Source organism: Selaginella moellendorffii, unplaced genomic scaffold (assembly GCF_000143415.4).
Source record: "Selaginella moellendorffii unplaced genomic scaffold, v1.0 SELMOscaffold_1, whole genome shotgun sequence".
Taxonomy (NCBI): Eukaryota; Viridiplantae; Streptophyta; class Lycopodiopsida; order Selaginellales; family Selaginellaceae; genus Selaginella; species Selaginella moellendorffii.
This window is the reverse complement of record NW_003314262.1, coordinates 4,500,935-4,523,013: the sequence shown is the minus strand read 5'-3', so window position 1 is coordinate 4,523,013 and position 22,079 is coordinate 4,500,935. Positions and strand designations below refer to the sequence as shown.

Genomic DNA, 22,079 nt, shown 5'->3' with positions numbered 1-22,079 from the left:
GAGCAGTGAGATACTTCCAGCGGATAAAATACAAAACTGGCGCACCGCAGGCACGCAGCAACTGACTGCCCTCTTGCTAACGGGGGACATTACAGCGCGATCGTCTCTCAATAACCGTAACCTGAAAAGCCAGTGTGTTGGTGAGCGTAAACTATGGTATTCTAAGTCGAGCTCAGGCTCTTCGTACCTGAGTTGTCCATCGGGTTCCCTGCCGGAACAGCAGGCTCTGGTTCCGGGATGGATACGACTACTGCGTCTGATGTGAGGAAGGTCCTTGCTACGGAGCCTGCGTGCTCTAAACAGCACCTGACTACCTACATGTGCCAAATTTGTGCGAGGATTACAACGTGAAATAATTCTTTTTAAGCATTGGGATTCCTTGGGAACGAAGCATACCTTGGTTGGATCAATGATTCCTGCCGCCATGAGATTCTCAAATGCACCAGTCGCAGCATTATAACCGTGGTTAAAGTTATCGTCGGCAAGGACCTGCACACACCGGCAGTCAAAACTCAAGCCAAGCCGCAGGTAGAAAGTCTTACTTTCTCAACGATAACGCTGCCGTTAACACCAGCATTTTTTGCGATGAGCTTCACGGGATAGCTCAAGGCTTTCCTCACAATTTCGGCTCCAATCTGAAACAGGTAATTGACTTTCAGAGGGAAAGCTTTCTGAAGTGGCCTCACCTTTTGCTCGTCATTCTCAAGGGTATCCTTGATGGCATCAACCTTGCTAGACAGTCTTAGAAGAGCAATTCCCCCACCGACAACGATGCCTTCTTCAACAGCAGCCTGCAATTTAAACACTTACACCACAATATTCCAGAATCCGATCTATTTACCTTCGTTGCATTCAAAGCATCTTCCACTCTTAACTTCTTTTCTTTTAGTTCTGTCTCAGTTTGTGCACCAACCTTCAATTTACAGAAAAGTTAACGATGTGCTGCTAAAAATACTGCAAAATAAACTTACCTGGATTACAGCAACTCCTCCAGACAATTTAGCTATTCTTTCGTTCAATTTTTCTCTTTCGTAGTCTTGCTCGGTGGCCTACAAGCAAAGGCCTTAAAACTTCAAAAAAAGTATCATAACGTATTATGTACCTCGAGCTGATTTTTTATTTGGTTGACACGCTTGCTGACGGCTTCCTGTGTGCTTCCATCTCCAACAATTGTTGAGTAGTCCTTTGTGATTACCACTTTTGAAGCAGTACCAAGAACTTCGGATCCCACTTTGTCCAGTTGCAGACCAACTTCATCCTTCACAACAGTGCCTGCTCAGAACAAAGAACTAAGTACGACAAATAAAAAATAAAAATGGTCGATTTACCTCCAGTAAGAGTAGCGATATCCTCCAAATACTGGCTCTTCCTCTCGCCGAATCCTGGAGCTTTGATAGCAGCAACTTTAAGATTTCCACGAATTCGGTTCACAACCAAAGTAGCAAGTGCCTCTTGTTCAATATCCTCCGCGATAATAAGAAGAGGACTTCCAGCACGAATGGCGTCTTCAAGGATGGATACTATATCTCGAGCATTTGTGATCTTCTTGTCAACTAGCAGTAACTGTAACGAACATTAATAAGGAAGAAACAAAAAGAACAGATTCCGTTTACCTTGCAATTCTGATATTCCACGGCCATTTTCTCCGTGTCTGTCACAAAGTAAGGTGATATGTATCCCCGATCGAACTGCATTCCTTCAACGAATTGTAGTGTACTCTCAGCACTTCTTCCCTCCTCAAGTGTGACCACGCCTTTCCTCCCAACTCTTTTCATAGCTTCAGCAATCATGTCCCCGATCTCGTAGTTGTTTCCCGCGCTCACAGCTGCTACATCTGCAAGTTCGCTGTCCTCGACCTACACGCAAAACGCTTAAGAAAAATATACAACCGAAGCCACGAGAACAAACCCACCTCTTTCGACAAAGTCTTGAGTTCCTTGACAAGGCCTGCGATGACCTTGTCAATACCTCGAGCAATTTGTATAGGATTAGCTCCCGCTGCGACTAGCTGCAAATTACCCTCCAGATTGCCTCATGAAACTTCCATGAACTTGAGAAAAAACAAACCTTGACACCCTCGTTTATAAGTCCTTGTGCCAAAACCACGGACGTGGTGGTTCCATCACCAGCCAAGTCATTTGTTTTTGACGCAGCTTGTCTTACAAGCCGCGCACCAATGTTCTCGACTGCATCTTCCAGCTCCACCTGCAAACAAAGAGCAAAAACACAAAAGACTTTGTAGCCGCATTTTATCTTTTCCTTCCTACCTCTTTGGCAACAGTGACTCCATCGTTGACAATCTTTGGAGATCCATACTTGCTCTCGAGCACCACGTTTCTTCCCTTGGGACCCAAAGTAACTCCCACTAAATCGGCCACTTTGTTCGCACCAGCCTATTATAAGGAGACTTAAATCCATCCAGCAATCCATAATCTCACCTGGAGCTTCTTCATGGCCGATCCATCCTTGTTGAAGAACAGCTGCTTCGCCGCTCGCGTCCTCACGACCGGCGCCCGGCAGCGAAGTCCGCCGCTCTTGCTGCGCTGCCGAAAATCCTGGAACGAAACCCGTCCAAAAGCTGTGGATTGCGCAAACGAGGACGAGAAGAGCGCCGTCGACGGCGAATTCAGCGAAGCAGCAGCCGCATGAGATGCCGCCATTGCTCGCTCTCTCGCGGACGAACGAAAGAAGAATGCCTATCTAGAACCTTCTGGGCTAGGGTTTTAGCAAGCTAGGCGATTCCTCCGCCGTCCATTCGCTTCGCAAGATCGTGCGGTGGAGATTTGATTTTACTATCTTCGTTTAAACACGAAGACTGCCCCTCTGGAGCCTCTTCCCAGCCTGATTTTCTCGTCCACGTAAAGAACAGCGATCTTAACTTTGCTGCTCTTGCCATACTGCGCTTCGATCGGACCAAGCTTTAGAAATGGAGGATCAAACGTTATCTCGATCCATTTCTCGTCCAGAGCTAGCAGCTTGCCTGAAAAGAACGAGTGGAAAGATCTAGCTTTGTTCTATGGCATGCAATAGGAAGCAGTACCTTTGAGAGAGACTTGGCCTTTGAGGATTCCAAGCAGAGAGAACGAGACTGAATTGCCCACAAAGTCGGGAGCTTTCACAGTCTGGATCATTGCTTCGGTTGCGAGGAAAAATCTTCCCAGCGCGCTGCGGTAGTAGCCTCCAGGGGCTGTTGGATTGGAGCAGTACTCCACATCCCAGTCTGCAAAATCGAAGAACATAGAGCATTTGTTCTTGGTTCTTTCAAGAGATATGAATTGGTACCTCCCAAGATCAAGGGACTTTGTAAAGGCTCTGGAGGAATGTTTAATCCTTCGAGCTTGCGGACAATCTCCGCAACGCTCTGGTGATGCTCACTACGCAATGCTGCTCCTCGATCCGAGCTTTGCACCTAAGAAAACTCTAAGCAAGAGAAGAGAAGAGATTATAAGAAAGAAAAACTCACAGACCATGGAGAGGAGCTGCTCTACCAATCCATTCGCCTCCTCCGCCCCTATCGCGACACCCCCGTCGGCAATCGCTCCGACACGCCGGGTACTTTGCAAGATTTCTTGACATTGGAAGCCACTGCTCCTCAAATTCGTGCTCCTGGACGAACTAGTGCTGCTGGAACTTAGCCGAGGCCTCCTGAATGCCACCAGACCATGGGACAATGCAGCAGTGCTGGGCGCCATGGAGGAGCAAGAATGCGGTCGATGGTGAAATCTCTGGAGCGAAAGCTCGATCGATCGTCCCAATGCCATGCCCTTCCCTCTCTCCCGGCAAGGTAAATTATCTTTTATCTTGTTAAAATAGTTACAAACGGAACTTTACAATAGCTCTGCCGTACATTGTCAATGGCGGTTACGGACAGAGTTTTACTCCGCGAGTGAGTGAGCGAGCGAGCAAGCCAAAACTTTTAGCGCTCCTCCTTGCTGTAAAAAATGCAAACACACAAACAAACCGGCCAGAGAAGGCGTTAAAATCAAAAACTGAGAAAGAGCATCACTTGAGCACGATATAGCTTGCTCCATCTCTTTTCTGGATGCGAGATATCTTTTTGAGCACCATGGCGAAGGCGTTCTTCTCCTGGAGAACAAGAAAAACAGGCAAAATCATCGAACTCCCGGGAGCAAAGATGAAGAACAGGATGTTACCTCTTTGTTCTTTAGCCTACTCCGGAACCTGGCCACGAGATCCTGGCTCTTCATCGGACCCGAGTCCTTGAGCACTGCTTTCACTTCTTCCTCGAGAGCTGAGCTAGCGGACGAAGTAGAAGCTCCCGCGGCTGGTTTTGCTGCTTCCTTCTTGGGAGCGTCTTTCTTTACTGTAGAGGGGCTTTCCTTCTTTACTGCTGGCACCTCCTTCTTCGGCTACAAAAGAGAAAACGAGGTAACGAGCTCATGAGTCTGGCGATGAGATCCGGTACCTCTGTCTTGGACTTTTTGGATGCTGCGGCAGTCTTTCCTTCATCCACCTTTCGCTTGTTCTTTGAAGCAGCAGAAGGGCCTCCAGGAGGACGCGCGTTAGCAGACTTCGTTGGAGTAGCGTCGCCCGCTTCGTCCTTGTGCTTCGGAGCCAGGACTGGAGAGCTGATGTTCTCGTTGTCCAGATCCATCTGCAAAGAAAGAACTGTCAAAGAAGCGCTGAAAACGTTCGCGAGAGCTTACATCCTCGTCCTCCTCATCGTCGTCGTCCTCCGATTCTTCAAGGCCCCCCGACTTCCCAAGCAGCTTCTTCATGTCACGTCCAGACTGACTCAGGGCGTTTTCACCCTGTTGAGGCTGTCCTCCTTCCTCAGCTTCTATCTCATCCTCTTCCTGGTAAAATCGAGACAGATATCAAACCACCACAAGAAAGCAGGAGACCGTTCTTGCCTGTTTGATTTCCGGTGGAGCAGGAACATCTGGTTGCTCATCTCTCTCCTCGGGGTCATTACCAACGGCTTCGTCATCATCCGTGAAAGTTTCTTCGTGCTCCCAGTCGTCACCTGAGATACTTCTATAAAAACCGAGAGCCTGGAAAACTCAAATGCCATACCTCTGTCAACTTCGTCTTCCGGATCAAAATCTTCGGGCTTGGCGAGATCATCGTCCTCGGCAACTTTAGCTCCTTTCTTCTTATCGTCATCATCTTCCTTCCGCTGCCTTCCAGTCTTTTCAACTTCGCCAAACGCCGCCGCGCCATTTGCCGCCTTCATGATCCACCTCTGATATCCGTCCGCGGTCTTGCGACGGTTCTTCATCTGCTCCTCGGCTTCCTCGAGCGTAAGTTGTTTGTACTGGACGAGTTTGTGAAAATTAAACCTGGCCGAGCCTGTGAGCAAAGGAACTAAATCTCTCAGAGCTTACCATGAACCCGCTGGGAACGCATGAAAGTCCCTCCCACTCTTCATGAGAATGTAGTAGGTCGCTTGTTGGCCGCCTTCAAGCTGGCCCTGGAATTGGTACGCACCAGTGTCGTCCTCCAAAATCCATGGCTTGGACTTGAGCTTCTCAGCAGTGATCTTAAACTTCTCCTGGAAAGATGAAGCTAAGAAGCTATACGTATGAAAGTGGAGGATTTCACATACTCTGGCTGGGTCAGTCGGCCTGGGAATATCCTTCCTCATGGTCCAGTGGAGGTTATTCTTCGTCGAGAAGAGTGGCAAGCCCTGGGAAAATCGCCCTAGAAAGCACTGCTTTGGGTTGGGCGCTCGCTTCACCTTGTACTCCTACAGACCCCGATCGATTGCTATTCTAGAAATCTAGAGGCAATGGCTACCTTGATCAGTGTAATGACGGTAGCACCGCACAGGCCGCACGACGCTTTCGCCTCGGCCATGGATTTCCCGCAAGCCATACATAGGGTCATATGCCGGCACGACGCCGCGAAGAGCTCATTGGAAGCGCCGGGAGCTCCACATCTCTCACAGTTCGATCGCAGGACGAGATCGCCACTCGAGGCGGCAGCGCCAGGGACAGCGTGCATCATCGTCGCGAGGAAAATCAAAATGCCCTAGCTACTTTAAATTAGGGTTCTTCGTGGGGGGTTTAGGGTTCTAGGAAATAGGCGAAATGCTAACGGGCGCGGTGCGCTGGAGCAAGAAACGCCTGGATCTCCAGGCCGTGATGGCGGCGCTGGATGAGGGCACCAAGCGAGGAGCATCGATCGACGAGGCAATGGCGAGCTTTAACGCCGCATTCTTGGAGCCGCGCCTTGTAGGTAGTGTGATCCGGCGAGTCCCCAGCTTAGCACTAGCGAGGAAGTTCTTCGATTGGTCTAGCAAGCAAGAGGGATACAGGCACGACGTCTACTGCTACACGAGACTGCTCCATCACCTCGTTCGAGCTCGCCGGACGAGAGAAGCGGTGAGATTCTTCAAGCGCGAGCTGTGTGCTCACTGCCGCCCAAGCCTCTACAGCTTCACGATCATCATCCAGTGCTTTTGCAACGTCAGGAATCCGGGGAGAGCTTGGAGATACCTCGGCTACATGAGATCGCTGGGAATTCCACCGGATGTCACTGCTTACAACGTTGTTCTCAAAGGCTACTGTGATCTCGGTAGAGTCGGGAGAGCGCTGATCAAGTTTGGAAAGATGGGCAAGACCTGCAAGCCCAACGTCGCGACTTACAACACCGTGATCAATGGCCTTTGCAAGTTTGGGAAGATCGACTGGGCCGTGTTCTTGTTCGAGAGGATGACCGGAGTGGAAGGATTGAGTTACTCCTACGAAGGTGACAAGACGATCATGAAATACAGGCATCTCTTCACCAGGCTTCCTCACGACTTGGTCGATCCGGATGGCTTCACTTACAGCACTTTGGTACACGGGCTATGCCAGGCCGAGAGACTGGAGGCCGCGATCAAAGTTTACGACATGATGCTGGAAGCCAACTACGATGGCGATGCTGGTGCTTACAACGCCATGGCCGATGGGTTTTGCAAGGAAAGGAGGGTGGACGAAGCTTTAGAGGTTTTGAAGACGATGATCCAGAGAGGCTGCAAGCCGAGCGTGGTGACATACAACTGCATCATCAATGGTGTGTGCCAGTACAAGAACAGGATCGAGGAAGCTTATCGACTGTTTCAGCAGATGGTTGGAAGTGATTGTCCTCCGAATGCGGTCACTTACGGCACTATGATTCTCGGGCTCAGCAAGATTTACGAGGTCCAGCGCTGCTTGGAGCTTTTCAAAGGTATGAGCAAGGCTGGCTTGAGTCCCGACGGCTACGCCTATCACTCACTTATCTACGCGTTTGTCAAGGTACGCAAGCTCGACGAGGCAAAGTCGATCTTACAGGACGCCGCGAGAAACCATGTTGGTCCGGACGTCTACATGTACACGACGCTCATCAGCGGCTACTGCCGAGCTCGAAAGCCGAGGGTTGACGAGGCTTTGCTTCTCTTTCAAAACATGAAGGACAGGAGGGTGTGGCCAAACGTGATCACGTACAACATCGTGCTGCGAGGCCTTTGCAAGACTGGTCGATTCGACGAGGCTTACCAGATTTTCCAGGAGATGTTCAAAGTGAAATGCAGCCCGAACCGGATGACTTTCAAAGTCATGACCATGGGAATGATTCACTGCGGGAAAACGGACAAGTTTGAGAGGATTTTTATGGATATGGTGTACAAAGGACGGTGGCAAGGGGAGGGCCCGATACTAGAACAACACGGGTTGATCGGTGTCACGGACGAGGCGAGGAGGTAAGATCATTCTCCATCGAGTTTTTAGAAGTTAACACTTTGTAAATTCGCTCTTGTGTTTTTGCAGGGAATTTTTCATAAAGGCTGCTGCTTCCAGGGAACCTGGAAATCCTGTCGAGGCTATTCTCAAGGGCCAATACTACTAGTTTTCCACAACACGGACAAGTTCTTCAGGTTCGTTCTGTACAACCGTTTTATTTTTCTTACTTTTTCTATTCTTTGCCTTTTCAGCATTTCAATTTTACCAAGTTCGACTAGCGAATGAGAACCAAATCTCCCGTCGTCGACTTTTAGAACTCTCGCTGGAGTTGGTCCAGGACTGATTCAAACCAACTGAAGTTTCAGCCGAATTTACATGACGTGGAGCTTATGTGTCGAGCATCTTCGCCACGTCATTGCAGCTTCGAACTGTGACTAGGTATGGCTGGAGCTGGGCTTGGCATCGCATTTGGAGGCAGCTCTTTCTTTGTTCGAGAACAGCCGGTCTTCAGGTGAGGAAGAGCATCTTTTCTCTCGTTTTGATTGTGGACTCTTCTGTGATAGAATTATGGCGACTTCCATGAAATCGGCACCTCTACAAATTCCATCCAAGAAAGTTGTGGTAAGCTCCTTCCTCGTGGGTTTTATCCAATTGGATGAATTTTTGCTTTTCTAGCTGGGATGTGGAACGGTGGTGATCGACTATCTAGCTAGCGTGTCCGCTTTCCCTCAACCCGATGACAAGATACGATCTATCGATTTCCAGGTGCTGCATTTTAGTTCTTTTTTTTCATCTTCTAAGCTTTCCATTTGCAGTTTCAAGGCGGTGGAAACGTAGGGAACTCCTTGACTGGTGCCGCAAGGCTAGGATTGAAACCAGTGCTCATCTCTAAAGTACTCTCACTGTCCTTTTACAATCCTATTTTCTTAAGTGAAGCGGTGGTTTTGCCAGGTTGCAGATGATGCATTGGGCCTCAGAATTTTAGAAGAGCTGAAGAAAGACGGAGTTGATACTTCTCATGTTGTGGTCTGTATGCTGCGTTGCATACACTATGTTCAATTTTCGGTCAGTGCAGGTGGCTAAGGGGGGTGTCTCACCATTCACTTACATCATCATCGACAAAGAGAGGTAACACTTTCAGCACCTTTTGTTTCAGTTTGATTGACTTTAAAGATACATGGCAGGTTAACAAGGACGTGCATCCATACTCCTGGACATCCTCCTATGTTGCCGACAGAGATAGACACGGCCACACTTTCCAGCGTCTTGCAGGGAACAGATCTTGTGTTTTTTGACTGTCGACTCACCGACACAGCCGTTAAAATTGCGAAGATGGTACGCGCTTTGAAAAGAAGATGTCATGCGTCAAGCTAATGGGACCCCTTTTGCAGGCTGCGGAGCTAAAACTTCCCATTCTCGTGGACGCTGAAAAGAAGAGAGAATTTTTGGATGAGCTACTTGTCTACTGCGACTACATGGTTGCTTCATCACGGTTTCCGGAGGTTCGTCTTGAATTCTCGCTATCCTCTAAACTGGTGCACTCACGTCGTTGGTCAGGCATGGACGAACTCGAAAAACCTTGCTGAAGCACTACTTTGTGTAGCCTCAAAACTGCCAAAGTTGAAGTTTATAATTGTCACACTCGGGGCAGAGGGTTGCGTTATGCTTGAAAGAAGTACAACTAGTAAGTTCTGGCTACTGTTTTCCATAGTTACCGTTTCGTTCTTTATTTTCAGCTGACCATGGAGAGACCATGGATGTCAATCAGACTCTCGACTCCTTACGGCAACAAGTATCCGCAGTCAAGAGTCCTCAACCTCGCGTCGTATCGTCCAAGGTCTGGAAGAACTTCGTGTGGTTTTACTATATCTAATAGTTCGTGTATACTTGATTTATACAGATGGGACGGCTTGTACCTTCAACTGGCTCAAGAATTGCGATTTTTGGAAGACTGATTGTTGGAACAGCTCAGGAGGTACCCGCGGCTCAACTGGCGGACACAACTGGAGCTGGCGATGCATTTGTTGGAGCTGTCATGTACTGTAAGTACGTTTTGCTCTCCTTGTTTTGTGTCATTATAAGACGCGGCAAGGCTTGCTTGCAGCTCTATGCGCGGGATTCACTGCGGAACGGATGCTTCCTTTTGCAGCGACAGTGGTAATTGCTCTCAAGCTCTTGGTCGTGAATTATATGTTATACTTCGATCTTCTTCTTGCATATAAATTCGTCATGAAGCCTCTTTTCTCTCAGTGATCTTGCATTTCTAAAGCTCTTGTTCTTCGTTCTTATGTTCTTCCGTAAAGTTCATGTCTTTTCAAGTTCGCACAGACTGTTATCTTCTCAAATTCTCGAGCTAAAGTTTGGATTTCGTGTGATTCATTTTAGGCCGCTGCGAATTGCCAGGCTGTTGGAGCTCGTGCCGGTCTGCCAAGGCGAGACGATGCAAGGATCCTCCACATGCTACTCTGACAGGAGGTCGGGCGTTCGAATCCTGGGGCAGGCATCACAAAGATTTTAGAGTTACGCTTTGTTTTATTTTGTTGAGGCTAGGGTTTTTGCGATCTTTGTGGCAGCGTCTCCAATGATCAAGGTAGCCGTGATGCTCGCGTAGGGCCTATTCTACAGCGCCAGAGTAGTCTAGGGTTCTTGACGCAGCCATGGCGAATCTCACCGTCGGCTTGATTCTTGAGAAGGTGAGCTGTGTGGTTTGTCGGGGCTGGATTTCTCACGAATTTCTCGTGTAGATTGCGTCCAAGGACAAGGATTATCGGTATATGGCCACCTCCGATCTTCTCAATGAGCTCCAGAAGGAGTCTTTTAAGGCCGACTCCGAGACCGAGAGGAAGGTGTCGCAGATTGTCCTCCAGCAGCTGGATGATGCCTCCGGGGACATTTCTGGAATCGCTGTGAAGTGGTGCGTATATTTCTTGCGCTTCGTTTCGTTTCTAAGTTTTAGTTTGATGGTTTTTTTTTTCTTCTTCTTCTTTTTTCTTCAGCTTGGGTCCTCTAGTGAAGAAGGTGAATGAGAACAAAATTGTGGAGATTGTAGAGTCGCTTTGCACGAGGCTACTCACAGGAAAAGACCATCAGCGCGACATTGCCAGCATTGCTCTCAAGACTGTGGTGTCTGAGATCGCCAGTGGAACTGTTGCGCAGTGTGTCGTGGCTGCGTTGACACCGAAGCTGATCAAAGGCATCACTGCAACGGTGAGCTTACGCAATGTAGATCAGAAGATGGTTCGCCTGAGTTTTTTATTTCTAATTTTTTATTTTTTCAGGACACGAGTACAGAGGTGAAGAGTGAATGCTTGGACATTCTTTGTGATGTTCTTCACCGGTTTGGGGCACTTCTAGTCCCAGAACACGAAAAGTTACTCAACGCCTTACTTGTGCAACTTAATTTGCAACGAGCTGGTCTGAGAAAACGTGCAATTCAGTGTTTAGGTACGAAGCTGTTTTTCCACAATTGTACAGCAACTTATCTTTCCTCGCGTAGCGACTTTGGCTGCTTGTATGTCCGATGATCTGTTGGGAAGGGCAACCGTCAGCGTGGTTGACTTGTTGAAGAATAAGGATGTGAAGCCCGACATGACTAGGACGAACATCCAAATGATCTGCGCCTTCTGGTATGACTGAGAAAATGTTTCAAGTATACTTTATTTTCCTTTACTGTACTTTTGTTTGTAGCCGTGCCGTGGGTTATCGTTTTGGGCCACATTTAAATGAAGTAGTTCCACTTCTAATAAGTTACTGTCAGAACGCCTCAGAAAATGACGATGAGCTTCGAGAAAACAGTCTGCAGGTTTGTGAAGTTTTTAAATTAGTCTTGCAAGGATTATCTGTTTGCACAGGCGCTGGAAAGTTTCGTGTTGCGCTGTCCACGAGATGTGGCAGAACATTGTGGCACCATTCTTGATCTCGCTCTGGAGTACCTGAGTTATGATCCCAATTTCACCGATGATATGGAGGAAGATCAGGATGAAGACATGGATGGCGAAGAAGAGGACGATGAGTAGGTTTTTATTACGTTTCCCCATCCTGCTAAAGTATTAAGAGCTATGTCTCAGGGAGAGCGCTGACGAGTACAGTGACGATGAAGATGTAAGCTGGAAGGTGCGGAGAGCTGCAGCAAAATGCCTTTCTGCAGTTATCTCATCGAGACCGGAGATGCTTTCGACACTTTACAGCAAGGTCCGTAAGTCTGCTCTCAAATGTTTCATACTCATCGATTTTTTTCAGGCATGCCCAAGGCTTATTGATAGATTTCGCGAAAGAGAAGAAAATGTGAAGGTAGCAACGTCACATTTGTTCTTGTTGAAGATCTCACTCTGAATAACAGATTGACGTGTTCAATGCATTCATTGATCTCTTGCGTCAAACTGGCAACGTGACAAAAGCGTCGTCTGAGATTAATCCATCAAGGTTTGTTCAATATGATTTTGAGTTGTTTAAATAACTTCAGTATGCAGTCCTTTATATATGCTTCAACAAGAAGTTCCAAAGGTTGTCAGAACTTTAAATCGTCAACTTCGTGAAAAATCGGTGAAAACAAGGGTATGGATGATTACTAGATCGATTCGTGGTTCTAAATTAGCTTTACGAAGGTGGGGGCATTTTCTGTGCTAAAAGAACTTGTGGTCGTTCTTCCCAATTGCTTATCGGACCACATGGCCTCGTTGCTGCCTGGAGTGGAGAAAGCTTTAAATGTCAGTACAGTTAATTGGCCTTTTGGATTTGAATCTAATTTTTTGGTCCCGCAGGATAAATCCTCCAACTCTAATCTGAAGATTGAGGCTTTGACATTTACACGATTGGTCATGCCGTCTCATTCTCCTTCAGTTTTCCATCCACACATTCAGGTTTGGTTCGCGTTGACGATTGTCATTTAATTTTTACCAGTTGTTGCAGGCTCTCTCCGGTCCAGTTCTTGCTGCTGTCAATGAGCGTTATTATAAAGTTACTGCTGAAGCCTTACGTGTTTGTGGAGAGCTTGTGAAAGCCATTCGCCCTGATCAAGGTTCGACCTTCAACTTTGTACCGTATGTTCAACCTATTTACGGTGCAATATTGAAGCGTCTGACCGCTCAAGATCAAGATCAGGTATTTACAAATGGACTTCCATTGATCTGAGCAAGACACTGCAGGAAGTTAAAGAATGCGCCATATTTTGTATGGGGCTGGTTGTTTCTATCCTTGGAGACAAGCTTGAGCGGGAACTCCCTGTTTCTTTGTCATTGCTTCTCGATCGCCTACGGAATGAGATCACACGGCTGACAGCTGTCAAGGTAAATTTTGCTTTATTCGCTGCCGGCCGTCAATAGTTCCTATTGTGAAGGCATTTGCAACGATCGCGGAATCTCCGTTAAAGATCAACCTTAATGCCGTACTTGAACAAGTGATTGCGGAGCTAACGACGTTCTTGCGAAAGGTAACTTCACATGCACCGAACTGTACCGCGGTACTTACCATACTTTTCTCGGCAGGCAAATAGAGCTTTGCGGCAAGCGTCTCTTGGTACTTTAAATGCTTTATTAGTTTCTTATGGTGATAAAATTGGTAATGCAAGCTACGATTCCATCATCACAGAGTTATCTGCGTTGATCAGGTCTATCTCGATTATTCTGTCTGAAACATGTGAATCTTTCTCTATTTTTTTCAGTGATGCGGACTTGCATATGGCAGCATTAGCTCTTGAGTTGTGTTGTACAATGATGGCTGATAAGAAGCATCATATTAGCGCTGGCAATGCTGTTCGCGAAAAAGTTCTGCCACAAGCTCTTGTTCTCGTAAGAAGTTCATTGCTTCAAGGACAAGCTTTACAGGTATTGAAGAATTCTTTTACTGTGTTTCCTAACCCACTTTTATGTCAGACTTTGCAAACATTTTTTGCATCACTGGTTCAATCGGCTAGCACCTTTGACATGCTACTTGAGGCTCTGCTTTCATCCGCCAAAAATTCGTCGTCCATGGGGGGGCCTGCCAGCAAGCAAGCGTTTCATTCTGTAGCACAGTGTGCAGCGGTGTTGTGCCTTGCTGCTGGAGATGCCAAGTGTCTATCAACAGTCGCAATGCTTGTGAACGGTCTCAAAACTGGCGGTCATGATGCGGTAAGAACTTTTGCTCTTTCTGTTTAATCTTTAACCGAAACTTTTATAGCATCAGCTGCTGTCACTCTTGTGTCTGGGAGAAATCGGCAGAAGGAAAGACTTAAGCTCCGTTCCCGATATAGAATCGGTTATTATCAGATCGTTCCAATCTCCTTCTGAAGAAATCAAGTCTGCTGCATCGTATGCACTGGGAAACGTAGCGGTCGGTAATTTATCGAAGTATTTACCTTTTATTCTAGGCCAGATAGATAGACAATCGAAATTGCAATATCTGCTTCTTCATTCATTGAAAGAGGTAGGTTCTTGTTTTTTCTTTTAACTTCTCGGTTTTTAATTTCAGTCTTGTTCAGGTTATAGCACGACAATCGTCTGATGAAGCTGGAAAAATTGAGCTGCAAGACGCGGACGTCCAAAAGATACTTTCTTTATTGTTCAATTATTGTGAAAGTGAGGAAGAAGGCGTCCGAAACGTTGTTGCAGAATGTCTTGGCAAGCTAGCACTTATTGAACCAGAAAGGCTCGTTCCTGCACTGAAGGTAAGCTCGATTGCTGAAATTCAAATCTAAGTTTCTTTTGCAGGCTCGGACATCCAGTACCTCTGCGTTTACAAGAGCAACAGTTGTTATCGCGATCAAATATACTATAGTTGAACGGCCTCAACCGATAGATGGGCATATCAAGCTTTGCATCTCTTCTTTTCTTATGCTTATCAAAGACGGAGATAGAGTAAGTGCTTACGTTTTTAGCCGGCTATTATAATCATTTTTGTTTCTGCTCGAATGCAGCATGTGAGACGGGCTGCAGTTTCGGCTTTGAGCACTGCTGGGCACAACAAACCGAGCCTTGTGAAGGAACTGCTACCTGTGCTCTTTCCGCTTCTGTATGAACAGACAGTTGTAAAGGTACGATCTTTTCATTGGAGTCAGCATGTTATGTTTTTTAATCTCGTTTTGTAGAAAGAGCTTATAAGAACAGTGGATCTAGGTCCTTTCAAGCATACTGTGGACGACGGTCTGGAATTGAGGAAGGGTGCATTCGAGTGCGTTGACACTTTGCTGGACAGTTGCCTTGACCAAATTGACCCTTCGGCTTTCCTGACTTACTTGTTATCGGGCCTCAGTGGTACGTTCACAAGAGCTAGTTAAAGGCTCGTAACGCTCTTTCGGATTTGCAGATCACTACGACGTGAAAATGCCCTGTCACCTTATACTCTCGAAGTTGGCCGAAAAATGCCCATCCGCAGTAATAGCAGGTAAATTTGTTGGCGTAATCACAGGAACGAGTTTATTTCCTTCTTTATTTTTGTCTTGCAGTTCTGGACGTCCTAGTTGAGCCACTAGAGAAGACGGTTACCAACAAAACAAAACCGGATGCTGTCAAACAAGAGGTGGATCGAAACGAAGACATGATCCGGAGTGCACTTCGTGCCATTGATTCTCTGGACAGAATAAGGTACATATTCTTTGGTTCGCTTCTGGATTCTGATGGTCTTGATTTTCCAGCGGAGAGTCCAGTCCGAGATTTAGAGCTTTCATCAACAATGTGGTGAAGAGTGGAACGCTGGCTGAAAAGTACAACGCCGTCCGCCACGAGAGTGATACTGTTGTTGCTGGGGACGTGATGGACATGAGCTAAGAGGTCATTCCCTTGATTTACGAGTTTGTGTTTGTTTGCTGCTTCAATTTTGGAGTGCGATCCCGTTTAGCAGAACTATTTTTCCATGCGGTACACACATCGGCTTTCTATCTAGCCATGTAATCACAGTGCAGAGAAAAACATTGCTAGTTCGCCTGTAAGTCTCCAATTTGTCGCCATGCTCTTTGTTTTCTTGCTATCGTTTTTAACACGTGGTTTCACATGGAGAGTAGCATAACTCGCCGTGTCCCATGGACGTTCTCTGCTGTTTTATGCAGTGTATAAGCGGCACGAGAAAATCCATCTTCGTGCCGATAGACAGGAGCGATGGACTTGGATTGGTACTCGCACAGCAGCTCAACATTGACGTCTTTCTTCGGGATGGTTCGTTTTCTCTTTAATTGGTCTTGATAGCATCTCACCATTTTGTTTTGCAGGTGACGCTTGGACTCAGACGCTTGAGGAGATGGTCCGTGGTTTACAGATGGAACCAAAGATCTGTGTGGCGCTCTGGTGAATGGAGATGGAGATATGGTAGCAAGCCGGCTGAAAAGCAGCAGGTACCCTGTTTCGCTTGTGTTTTTCATTGAGATCTTTGAGGATTTGGGAAGGCACTCTTGTTGTACAAAGTTCTGACTTTTAAGGTTCTGTGAACTGGGAGGAAGCGAATTGCCCCCTTTTACTCACTGTTCAGTAACTTCTCCAGGTATTTGTGTAGCAGGTTCTGATCAGATTTGTTTTGAGCGAGTAGATCAATCTACGCTGGAGCTGTTAGTGCACTGGCAACTTGAAAATCCAGTGCTGTCCGGTTGATCTTTTCAACGATGCGAACAGTGCATCCGTGCTCGTCAACTCTGGTCCATCCATCCCGAGAGACGTCACCCGTTGCCTCGACAGTTATGGCCACTTCTTTCGACACAACACCCAGAGCTGTGGAGTTCACAGCGACTGCAGCCGCCATTACTTCACCCAGAGGATTGGCCTGGACAACGCAAGAACAGATTCAGGGAAGAAAAGATAGAACAGATGGGACGTACTGCATGGACGTAGGCCGGGTTCTTCGTCTTGAGCTCATGGACAGTGCGTAGCAGCTTGTGGACTAGACAGGACTCGGGTGTCCGGTGCCGGTGCCGGGATCTCAGATGGTTAAGGAAGGCCTTCTCGGGGGATACTTTCTCCGTCACATCCAGGGGCAGCAGCGTCACTCTCAGACCGGAACAAAGAACTATCTCGGCTGCGAGCGGGTCCAGGAACATGTTAAACTCGGCTTTGGAGTTCTCCTCCACGGTGAAAACGTTGCCGGGGCGCGAGATGGATCCGCCCAGCACGTAGACTTCCTGGTAAAAGCCTGTGAATGCGAGATCAAAGGGAAAGAAGCCTTGGACGTCACCTCGATGAGATCTTTGAGAGCCTGGTTCCTCGTCGCGGTAAGAAACTCCGCCAGGTTTGTAACAGGGCCCCCGGCGACGACCGTGAGCTTTGCGGATCCGCCCAGGCCGCGCAACGCGTCGGTGATCACCTCGGTTGAAGTTTGGAGCTGTGATCTCCCAGAGTACCTGAACAGTAGAAGATGAGGAAGAAAAGGAGAAAGGTTTGGATAACTTTGGGACCTTCGAGGACTACGAGGAAGGCTTCGTGCAAGGCCGTAGAGGGTGTCCGAGTCGAGCAAGCCGCTAGTGCCTTGAGGGACCGCTCGCCTGTACTTACAGTCTCCAGTGGCGTTGGAGTAAGCTTGGCCGCGAGCAAAGAGAGCTCCCAGCCCCACACTCACATCGTCCCTTCCCATCATGTCCAGCACATCATACACCGTATCGATCGAGGCCGCGTTTGCAAAGCCATTGCCGGACACTGTGATTGCCTGTTTCATCAAACTTTGCCACTTTAGCTCCTTTCTCTTTCTTTCTCTTTTCTCTTTTTCTTTTTGCCTTCTTTGGTATCGCAATCACCTTGAGTTCAACGATTGTCCTTGGTACCTTGAGGAGATAGACGAGCGTGAGAATATCTCCGGGGCTCATGTCCATGTCGAATAACAAAGCCTTGCCTTTGCCAAGTCTCTTGGGCCCGCTCGAGTTGACCCTATACTGGTTTTCTCGGATGGACGGCGTCTGCCTTTGGAAGGTGAATCGAGCAGACTGGTGTGGAGAGTTTAGTGCCTATACGAAAAAGAAAGAGAAAAGCGCTTAGAGGATAGACCTTAAAGATGCTTACGTTGATGAAGCTCGAGTAGAATTCTTTGTCGAGCACCTTGCTCGTGTGAGTCCTCTCATCGTTCTCGTAAGAAAGTTTTGCTCGTCCCACTACCTGGACCAAGACCCCACCACCACTTTTACAGTTCTTTGTTATCACCGTCCTTCCATCCTAGAAAACCAATGTGAAAGGAGGATTGCATGTAACTAAGTACCTTGCAAATGCCTTCGCCCCGAGGAACATAGCAGAATGGATCTCTCAAGCCCGTCTGGACGTGGCCGCTGTGGACGCCACCCTTCTCGAGCCCAAACTTCCGCCACCTTTTGGTTTCAAAGAGAGGATTGGAGCCATCCCGGACGCCGTAAGGCTCGTTGGACGTGACAATAGTTACGAGTGCTGGATCTATGGTTCCAAACTCGTTTTTCGAAGCATCGTGCCCATTGAGCATCCCCGATATTGCAATGGCTGATGTGAATGAATCCCAAAGATAGAAATACTGCCATAAACATCACATTACTATCCCTGCAAATATGCACACAACGTTTTACCTGAGAAAAGGCATCAGGCCAGATATGCTTGAGCATGCTGAGCATATGATATGTATAGTTTGCCTCGAGGCTGTTCATGCTTCTTTCCAGAGCCGTGATAAGTTCCTGAGTGACTGGAACAGTATCCGTTGCTTCCAAGGGGACCAAAGTTATAGCCAGCCCAGAGTGAAAAACCTGAAAGCTCCACCATATACTAAGAATACAGATGAAAGTCCCTACATAATCTTGGACCTGATAAGAAGCAAATGGGTCTGCGAAGATGTTAAACTCGGCTCTTGGGTTGCTCTCAGTTCCAGTGAACAAATTGCCACTCTCCCCACCACCCATGATGTAGACATGCTGGATGTTCTTCTTGACCTCTGGGTGTGTCATGAGCAGCAGTGCAAAATTTGTGTGGGATCCTGTGAGCAGCACTGTGTTTGATCCTGTTGACAATGCCTCGAGCAGAACTTCCTGAGAGCTTCTTTGGTTCCCTGGGATGTAGTGTCTCTCCCCCTTGCACGAAGTGTTATTCTTTTCTCTAGTTCCACAAGAGAAAGAGGAAGAACTTAAGCATATTACCTGAGGTAAGAACTGGCTTCTGAGTCCATAATGCGTGTCCACATCAAGACTCCCCGCTCCTCTTCCTGGTGGAATGGCTTGCCTGTATCTACAACTCCCACAGGTGTAAAGCATCTGCCAAAGTATAAGCTGTAGTTTATACCAAAAAGAAGTGGAGGAAATGAAAAACTCAAGAAGAACTTTGTGTTTCTTCTGAAAGGAACAACCTTCCACTTTGTGGGTGCTCCATCCAAACAAAAGAAGTGGAAAGAAGGAGAGGGAGAGAGAAAGGAGAGCATGGAAGATTTGAGAGGAGACATTTTACCTGATCAATAATTGGCACATAGCCTCCAACATTTGGCTGGATTGTGCCATCTTGTGTGATGCCTCCCTCGCCTCCGACACCGATGGGGATGTCGTCCCGGCCCATGGTGAACAAGAGATCATATACCATGTTGACTCCAAAACCCGGATTTACCCATGCATTTGAGTCTAAGGTGATTGCCTGCAAGGCAGCAAAAGAACCACCTTCTTTATCAAAAGCATTGCAGGTTGCAAGAATGATATCAATGTGATACGCAAGACATGATGAAAGAAAACCGTGTGCAGAAAGACTTGCCTTGAGATTTATAAGAGATCTGTTTTGCTTGAGAATGTAGAGAATTGCCAAAACATCCTCCACGTCAAGGTCAGTGTCAAGGACCAAGTTCTTTGGAACAGCCGCAGCAGCATCTTTGCCTCTGGATTGATCATGAGCGAGAACTGGAGGCAATGGAAACAAGAGCAAGAGCACAGCGAGGAGAAGATGAACGGTTTGCACCATCGAGTAGCAGGAACTAAACCTTTCTAAACCTGAAGACCTGTTCTAAGAGCACAGCAGCAAAAACCAAACTTTCCTCTCTAGGAGGAGAGGATCCAGTCAATGCAGCTATAGTTTTGCTCTAGAGAGATTCCAGACCATGATCACAACGCTGTAGGAAAGCTGCAAAGAAAAACACACGGGGGAATTCAAATATCTTTGGGAGGAGCAGACGAAACGCCGGGAAATATCAGAGCTCGGAGAGGAGGCTGCCTTAAATATGGTGGTGGTGTTGGTGGTGAGATAATCGGTTGTCCGCGCTGCTGCCACTCAGGGGAGGCTCATGATCGTTGTTTGGCTGGTGTTTGCCCAATGAGATGAGAAAGGAAAGGAGGAGGAGCGGCACTTTGCTCCCACTGTTACTGCCTTTCTTCCCTTTGTGGCCGCCTGTGATAACAGGAATGGTGCCCATGTATTTATAAGGAGTGGGGGTAAGGAGAGAGTTCCAGTGGCATTTGCTTTCTAGATGGAGGACTAAAAGATAAATCAAATGGCTCTTGGGAATTTCGATTCACCAAGCTCGATCCCAAAAGGATGAAAAGAAAGGAGGAATGTCCTCCCTTGGAATGAACATTTTCGAAGACATTTCAATATTATACGCCACCTCTTGGAGCTCTTACCATCAAATCAAACTCCATCCCAAGTTCAAAGTTTTCTCGGTAAGCTGGTGAGCAACTTCGACGATTTCTTTGAATCTTTCAACTCAAAAGCGCGAGCTCAGAGGGCATGATGATGCAAGCAAGCAAGCTTTACTATATATTGCGTGCAAAATGATGTTGGCTTTCTCCTTTCAGATGTCTTGTGGCTCCGGCAGAATGAGAAATGAAGGTCACTGGAACACCTGGTGATTTCATGAATTGCCACCACCTTGTTCCTATGCTGCTCCTGTTCCTGCTTCTGTCGCTGCTGCTGGGCTTGGATTCTATATTATGAAGCAGAATATGTGCATATAAAGTAATGGCTGGGCATGCAAAACTGTATGCCAACCAGCTAAAACCTCTAATTCTTTATACCCATCAATGGAAGGAGGGGACCTCTCCCCTTCTCTACAGGAACTTACACTGGTTTGGCTTTTTAGGTGCATTGTATGCACAACTTTTCTTGTATCTTGCTGCTGATCTATTGCAAGCCCTGTAAGCAATGCGGGAAAAAGACCTGGAATCTACAAGATTAAACTAGCACGGCATGTATAAGTTGGTCGCTTGCGAGCCGCAATCTAGCAACAAATGGAATCATGGCCGCCATGATAATAACAATGCATTTTTCCTAACCTGGATATTTGTGCACTGTCCGTATGGAGCTCGCAAATCAGCTCCCTCGGTGCGTAAGAGCTTTACACTTGGAAGCTCACTATGTGGGCTTTTTCCGAGGTTAGTTTATCATCACCTCAATCTAAACTTTGTGGATTTGATGGTCGGGCTTTATCTTCTCCCCTGTACCAGATCATTGATCTAGCTCTCCTTCGGACAAAGCCACAATTTTAAAAATCAAGGTCAGCGAGGAGTCAAAGTCGTTTCTAAAGTTTGTCTCTGGCAAATGCCTTGCAATCCAAATGAGTATAAAGGAGGCTCCGGTTTTTTTCAGTTTTTGTGCGAGTCGTTTCTTTGCAAAGGTAAGGCGTGCTTTGTTGTTGCACCACTCCCACGAGTCTAATCGGTACCACTTCCATTTTGGCCGTGGTACAACTTGAGAGTGCTGGCCAGCCTTTCAATCTACTGCCATTGTCTACCAAAGTATAAATGCTGACTTTGGATCGGAAATGACGTAAAGTTTGATCATCACATCCACGAAAACTGGTTTGTGTGTGTTTGTGAAATTCCAAGAGTTTTGAACTCAAAAGAATTGTCTTTGAATCTTGCAAGGAAGAATAAAAAACTTCATTGTCGTGTGAGTTTTCACTTTCCAGATGTAACTTTTCTTGATTTAGAAGAAGATCTGAGTTGTCCAAGGCTGGGCTTTTCTTTTCTTTTCCACATTATCGAGAAATCCTTGCACCCCTTTGAGGAAACACCGTGGCAAACCAATGCCTCAAGTCCACTGCCACTTCCAAAGACTCCATAAACCAATGCCCCAAGTCTACTGCCACTTCCAAAGACTCCATCGTGGAGGGATACGCATCGCGATCGAGGCAATGCGTGACGCGAGAGACGTGATTTTAGGTGTGTTTAAAAATGAGAGGGAGGAGGATCCACCTCGGCTCGCAAGGCGATCCATCCACCATCAACACGTACCTCACCAACCGTCTCGTCCAAATGTATGTCCACGCCAAGAACGTCTTCTAGTGGAATGTGATGATCCATGGCAGCGTGGAAAACGGCGACATCCGGCAGGCCAGGGCACTGTTCGAGGCAATGGATCGCAGGAACGTCATGTCGTGGACGACGATGGTGAGCGCTTATGCCCGAAAGGAGGGCGATCCCCTCCTCGCGCGATTGTTCTTGGAGAGAATGCCGCAGTGGAGTGTTGTGCCGTGGAACGCCATGCGCAGATCGCTCGTCCACGACGTCGAGTTGGGCCTCGCTCGCAGGTTCTTTGA

The 22,079-nt window shown here is 47.3% G+C and overlaps 6 protein-coding genes across 9 annotated transcripts; 3 read left to right on the top strand and 3 right to left on the bottom strand.

Annotated features, from left to right (window-relative positions):
- On the bottom strand, nt 1-2,720 carry LOC9658261 (ruBisCO large subunit-binding protein subunit beta, chloroplastic). Its single transcript, XM_002961629.2, has 14 exons — nt 2,439-2,720; nt 2,268-2,393; nt 2,068-2,205; nt 1,913-2,008; nt 1,614-1,856; nt 1,329-1,563; nt 1,103-1,272; nt 972-1,049; nt 842-913; nt 687-791; nt 543-635; nt 397-489; nt 188-314; nt 1-121 (listed from the first exon to the last, which is right to left on the bottom strand). Exons 1-14 carry the CDS (start codon nt 2,658-2,660, stop codon nt 108-110), a joined length of 1,812 nt encoding a protein of 603 aa, XP_002961675.2. The 5' UTR covers nt 2,661-2,720; the 3' UTR covers nt 1-107.
- Nucleotides 2,721-2,771: 51 nt separating this feature from the next.
- LOC9662482 (transcription initiation factor IIF subunit alpha) lies at nt 2,772-5,996 on the bottom strand. The gene is made up of 13 exons (XM_002961628.2): nt 5,761-5,996; nt 5,570-5,710; nt 5,349-5,515; nt 5,038-5,303; nt 4,875-4,987; nt 4,668-4,817; nt 4,427-4,615; nt 4,155-4,370; nt 4,007-4,086; nt 3,468-3,932; nt 3,283-3,409; nt 3,041-3,220; nt 2,772-2,980 (listed from the first exon to the last, which is right to left on the bottom strand). The coding sequence occupies exons 1-10, from the start codon at nt 5,968-5,970 to the stop codon at nt 3,917-3,919; spliced, it is 1,548 nt and encodes a 515-aa protein (XP_002961674.2). The 5' UTR covers nt 5,971-5,996; the 3' UTR covers nt 2,772-2,980; nt 3,041-3,220; nt 3,283-3,409; nt 3,468-3,916.
- A 58-nt stretch (nt 5,997-6,054) lies between these two features.
- LOC9662481 (pentatricopeptide repeat-containing protein At1g63080, mitochondrial) lies at nt 6,055-7,391 on the top strand. The gene is made up of 2 exons (XM_024686294.1): nt 6,055-7,176; nt 7,245-7,391. Exons 1-2 carry the CDS (start codon nt 6,108-6,110, stop codon nt 7,367-7,369), a joined length of 1,194 nt encoding a protein of 397 aa, XP_024542062.1. The 5' UTR covers nt 6,055-6,107; the 3' UTR covers nt 7,370-7,391.
- Nucleotides 7,392-7,468: 77 nt separating this feature from the next.
- On the top strand, nt 7,469-10,287 carry LOC112350311 (ribokinase-like). Of its 3 annotated transcripts, none has more exons than XM_024686282.1 (15): nt 7,469-7,687; nt 7,755-7,861; nt 7,919-8,178; nt 8,231-8,288; nt 8,343-8,432; nt 8,483-8,560; nt 8,619-8,693; nt 8,743-8,795; nt 8,852-9,002; nt 9,059-9,169; nt 9,225-9,351; nt 9,404-9,504; nt 9,568-9,713; nt 9,772-9,824; nt 10,053-10,287. In XM_024686282.1, the coding sequence occupies exons 3-15, from the start codon at nt 8,108-8,110 to the stop codon at nt 10,250-10,252; spliced, it is 1,314 nt and encodes a 437-aa protein (XP_024542050.1). In that variant the 5' UTR covers nt 7,469-7,687; nt 7,755-7,861; nt 7,919-8,107; the 3' UTR covers nt 10,253-10,287. The 3 variants fall into 3 exon arrangements, with proteins under 3 accessions (XP_024542050.1, XP_024542044.1, XP_024542055.1); XM_024686276.1 differs by having other exon boundaries at nt 9,760-9,824; XM_024686287.1 differs by having other exon boundaries at nt 9,568-9,709; nt 10,053-10,224.
- LOC9658260 (cullin-associated NEDD8-dissociated protein 1) lies at nt 10,227-15,570 on the top strand. 2 transcript variants are annotated; one of them, XM_002962115.2, is made up of 27 exons: nt 10,227-10,360; nt 10,412-10,581; nt 10,664-10,874; nt 10,946-11,111; nt 11,164-11,293; nt 11,355-11,469; nt 11,519-11,679; nt 11,735-11,858; nt 11,907-11,957; nt 12,007-12,089; nt 12,137-12,221; nt 12,272-12,373; nt 12,428-12,526; nt 12,576-12,767; nt 12,812-12,952; nt 13,003-13,095; nt 13,151-13,272; nt 13,327-13,489; nt 13,538-13,774; nt 13,824-14,069; nt 14,125-14,310; nt 14,354-14,500; nt 14,560-14,676; nt 14,731-14,896; nt 14,949-15,026; nt 15,088-15,226; nt 15,277-15,570. In XM_002962115.2, exons 1-27 carry the CDS (start codon nt 10,325-10,327, stop codon nt 15,407-15,409), a joined length of 3,693 nt encoding a protein of 1,230 aa, XP_002962161.1. In that variant the 5' UTR covers nt 10,227-10,324; the 3' UTR covers nt 15,410-15,570. The 2 variants fall into 2 exon arrangements, with proteins under 2 accessions (XP_002962161.1, XP_024542023.1); XM_024686255.1 differs by having other exon boundaries at nt 13,830-14,069; nt 15,277-15,565.
- A 400-nt stretch (nt 15,571-15,970) lies between these two features.
- On the bottom strand, nt 15,971-21,644 carry LOC9662480. Its single transcript, XM_024681139.1, has 12 exons — nt 21,565-21,644; nt 19,304-19,544; nt 19,010-19,189; nt 18,706-18,819; nt 18,376-18,639; nt 18,145-18,318; nt 17,811-18,092; nt 17,618-17,767; nt 17,356-17,562; nt 16,800-17,267; nt 16,447-16,746; nt 15,971-16,391 (listed from the first exon to the last, which is right to left on the bottom strand). The coding sequence occupies exons 1-12, from the start codon at nt 21,642-21,644 to the stop codon at nt 16,167-16,169; spliced, it is 2,685 nt and encodes an 894-aa protein (XP_024536907.1). The 3' UTR covers nt 15,971-16,166.
- Between the last annotated feature and the right edge of the window lie 435 nt (nt 21,645-22,079).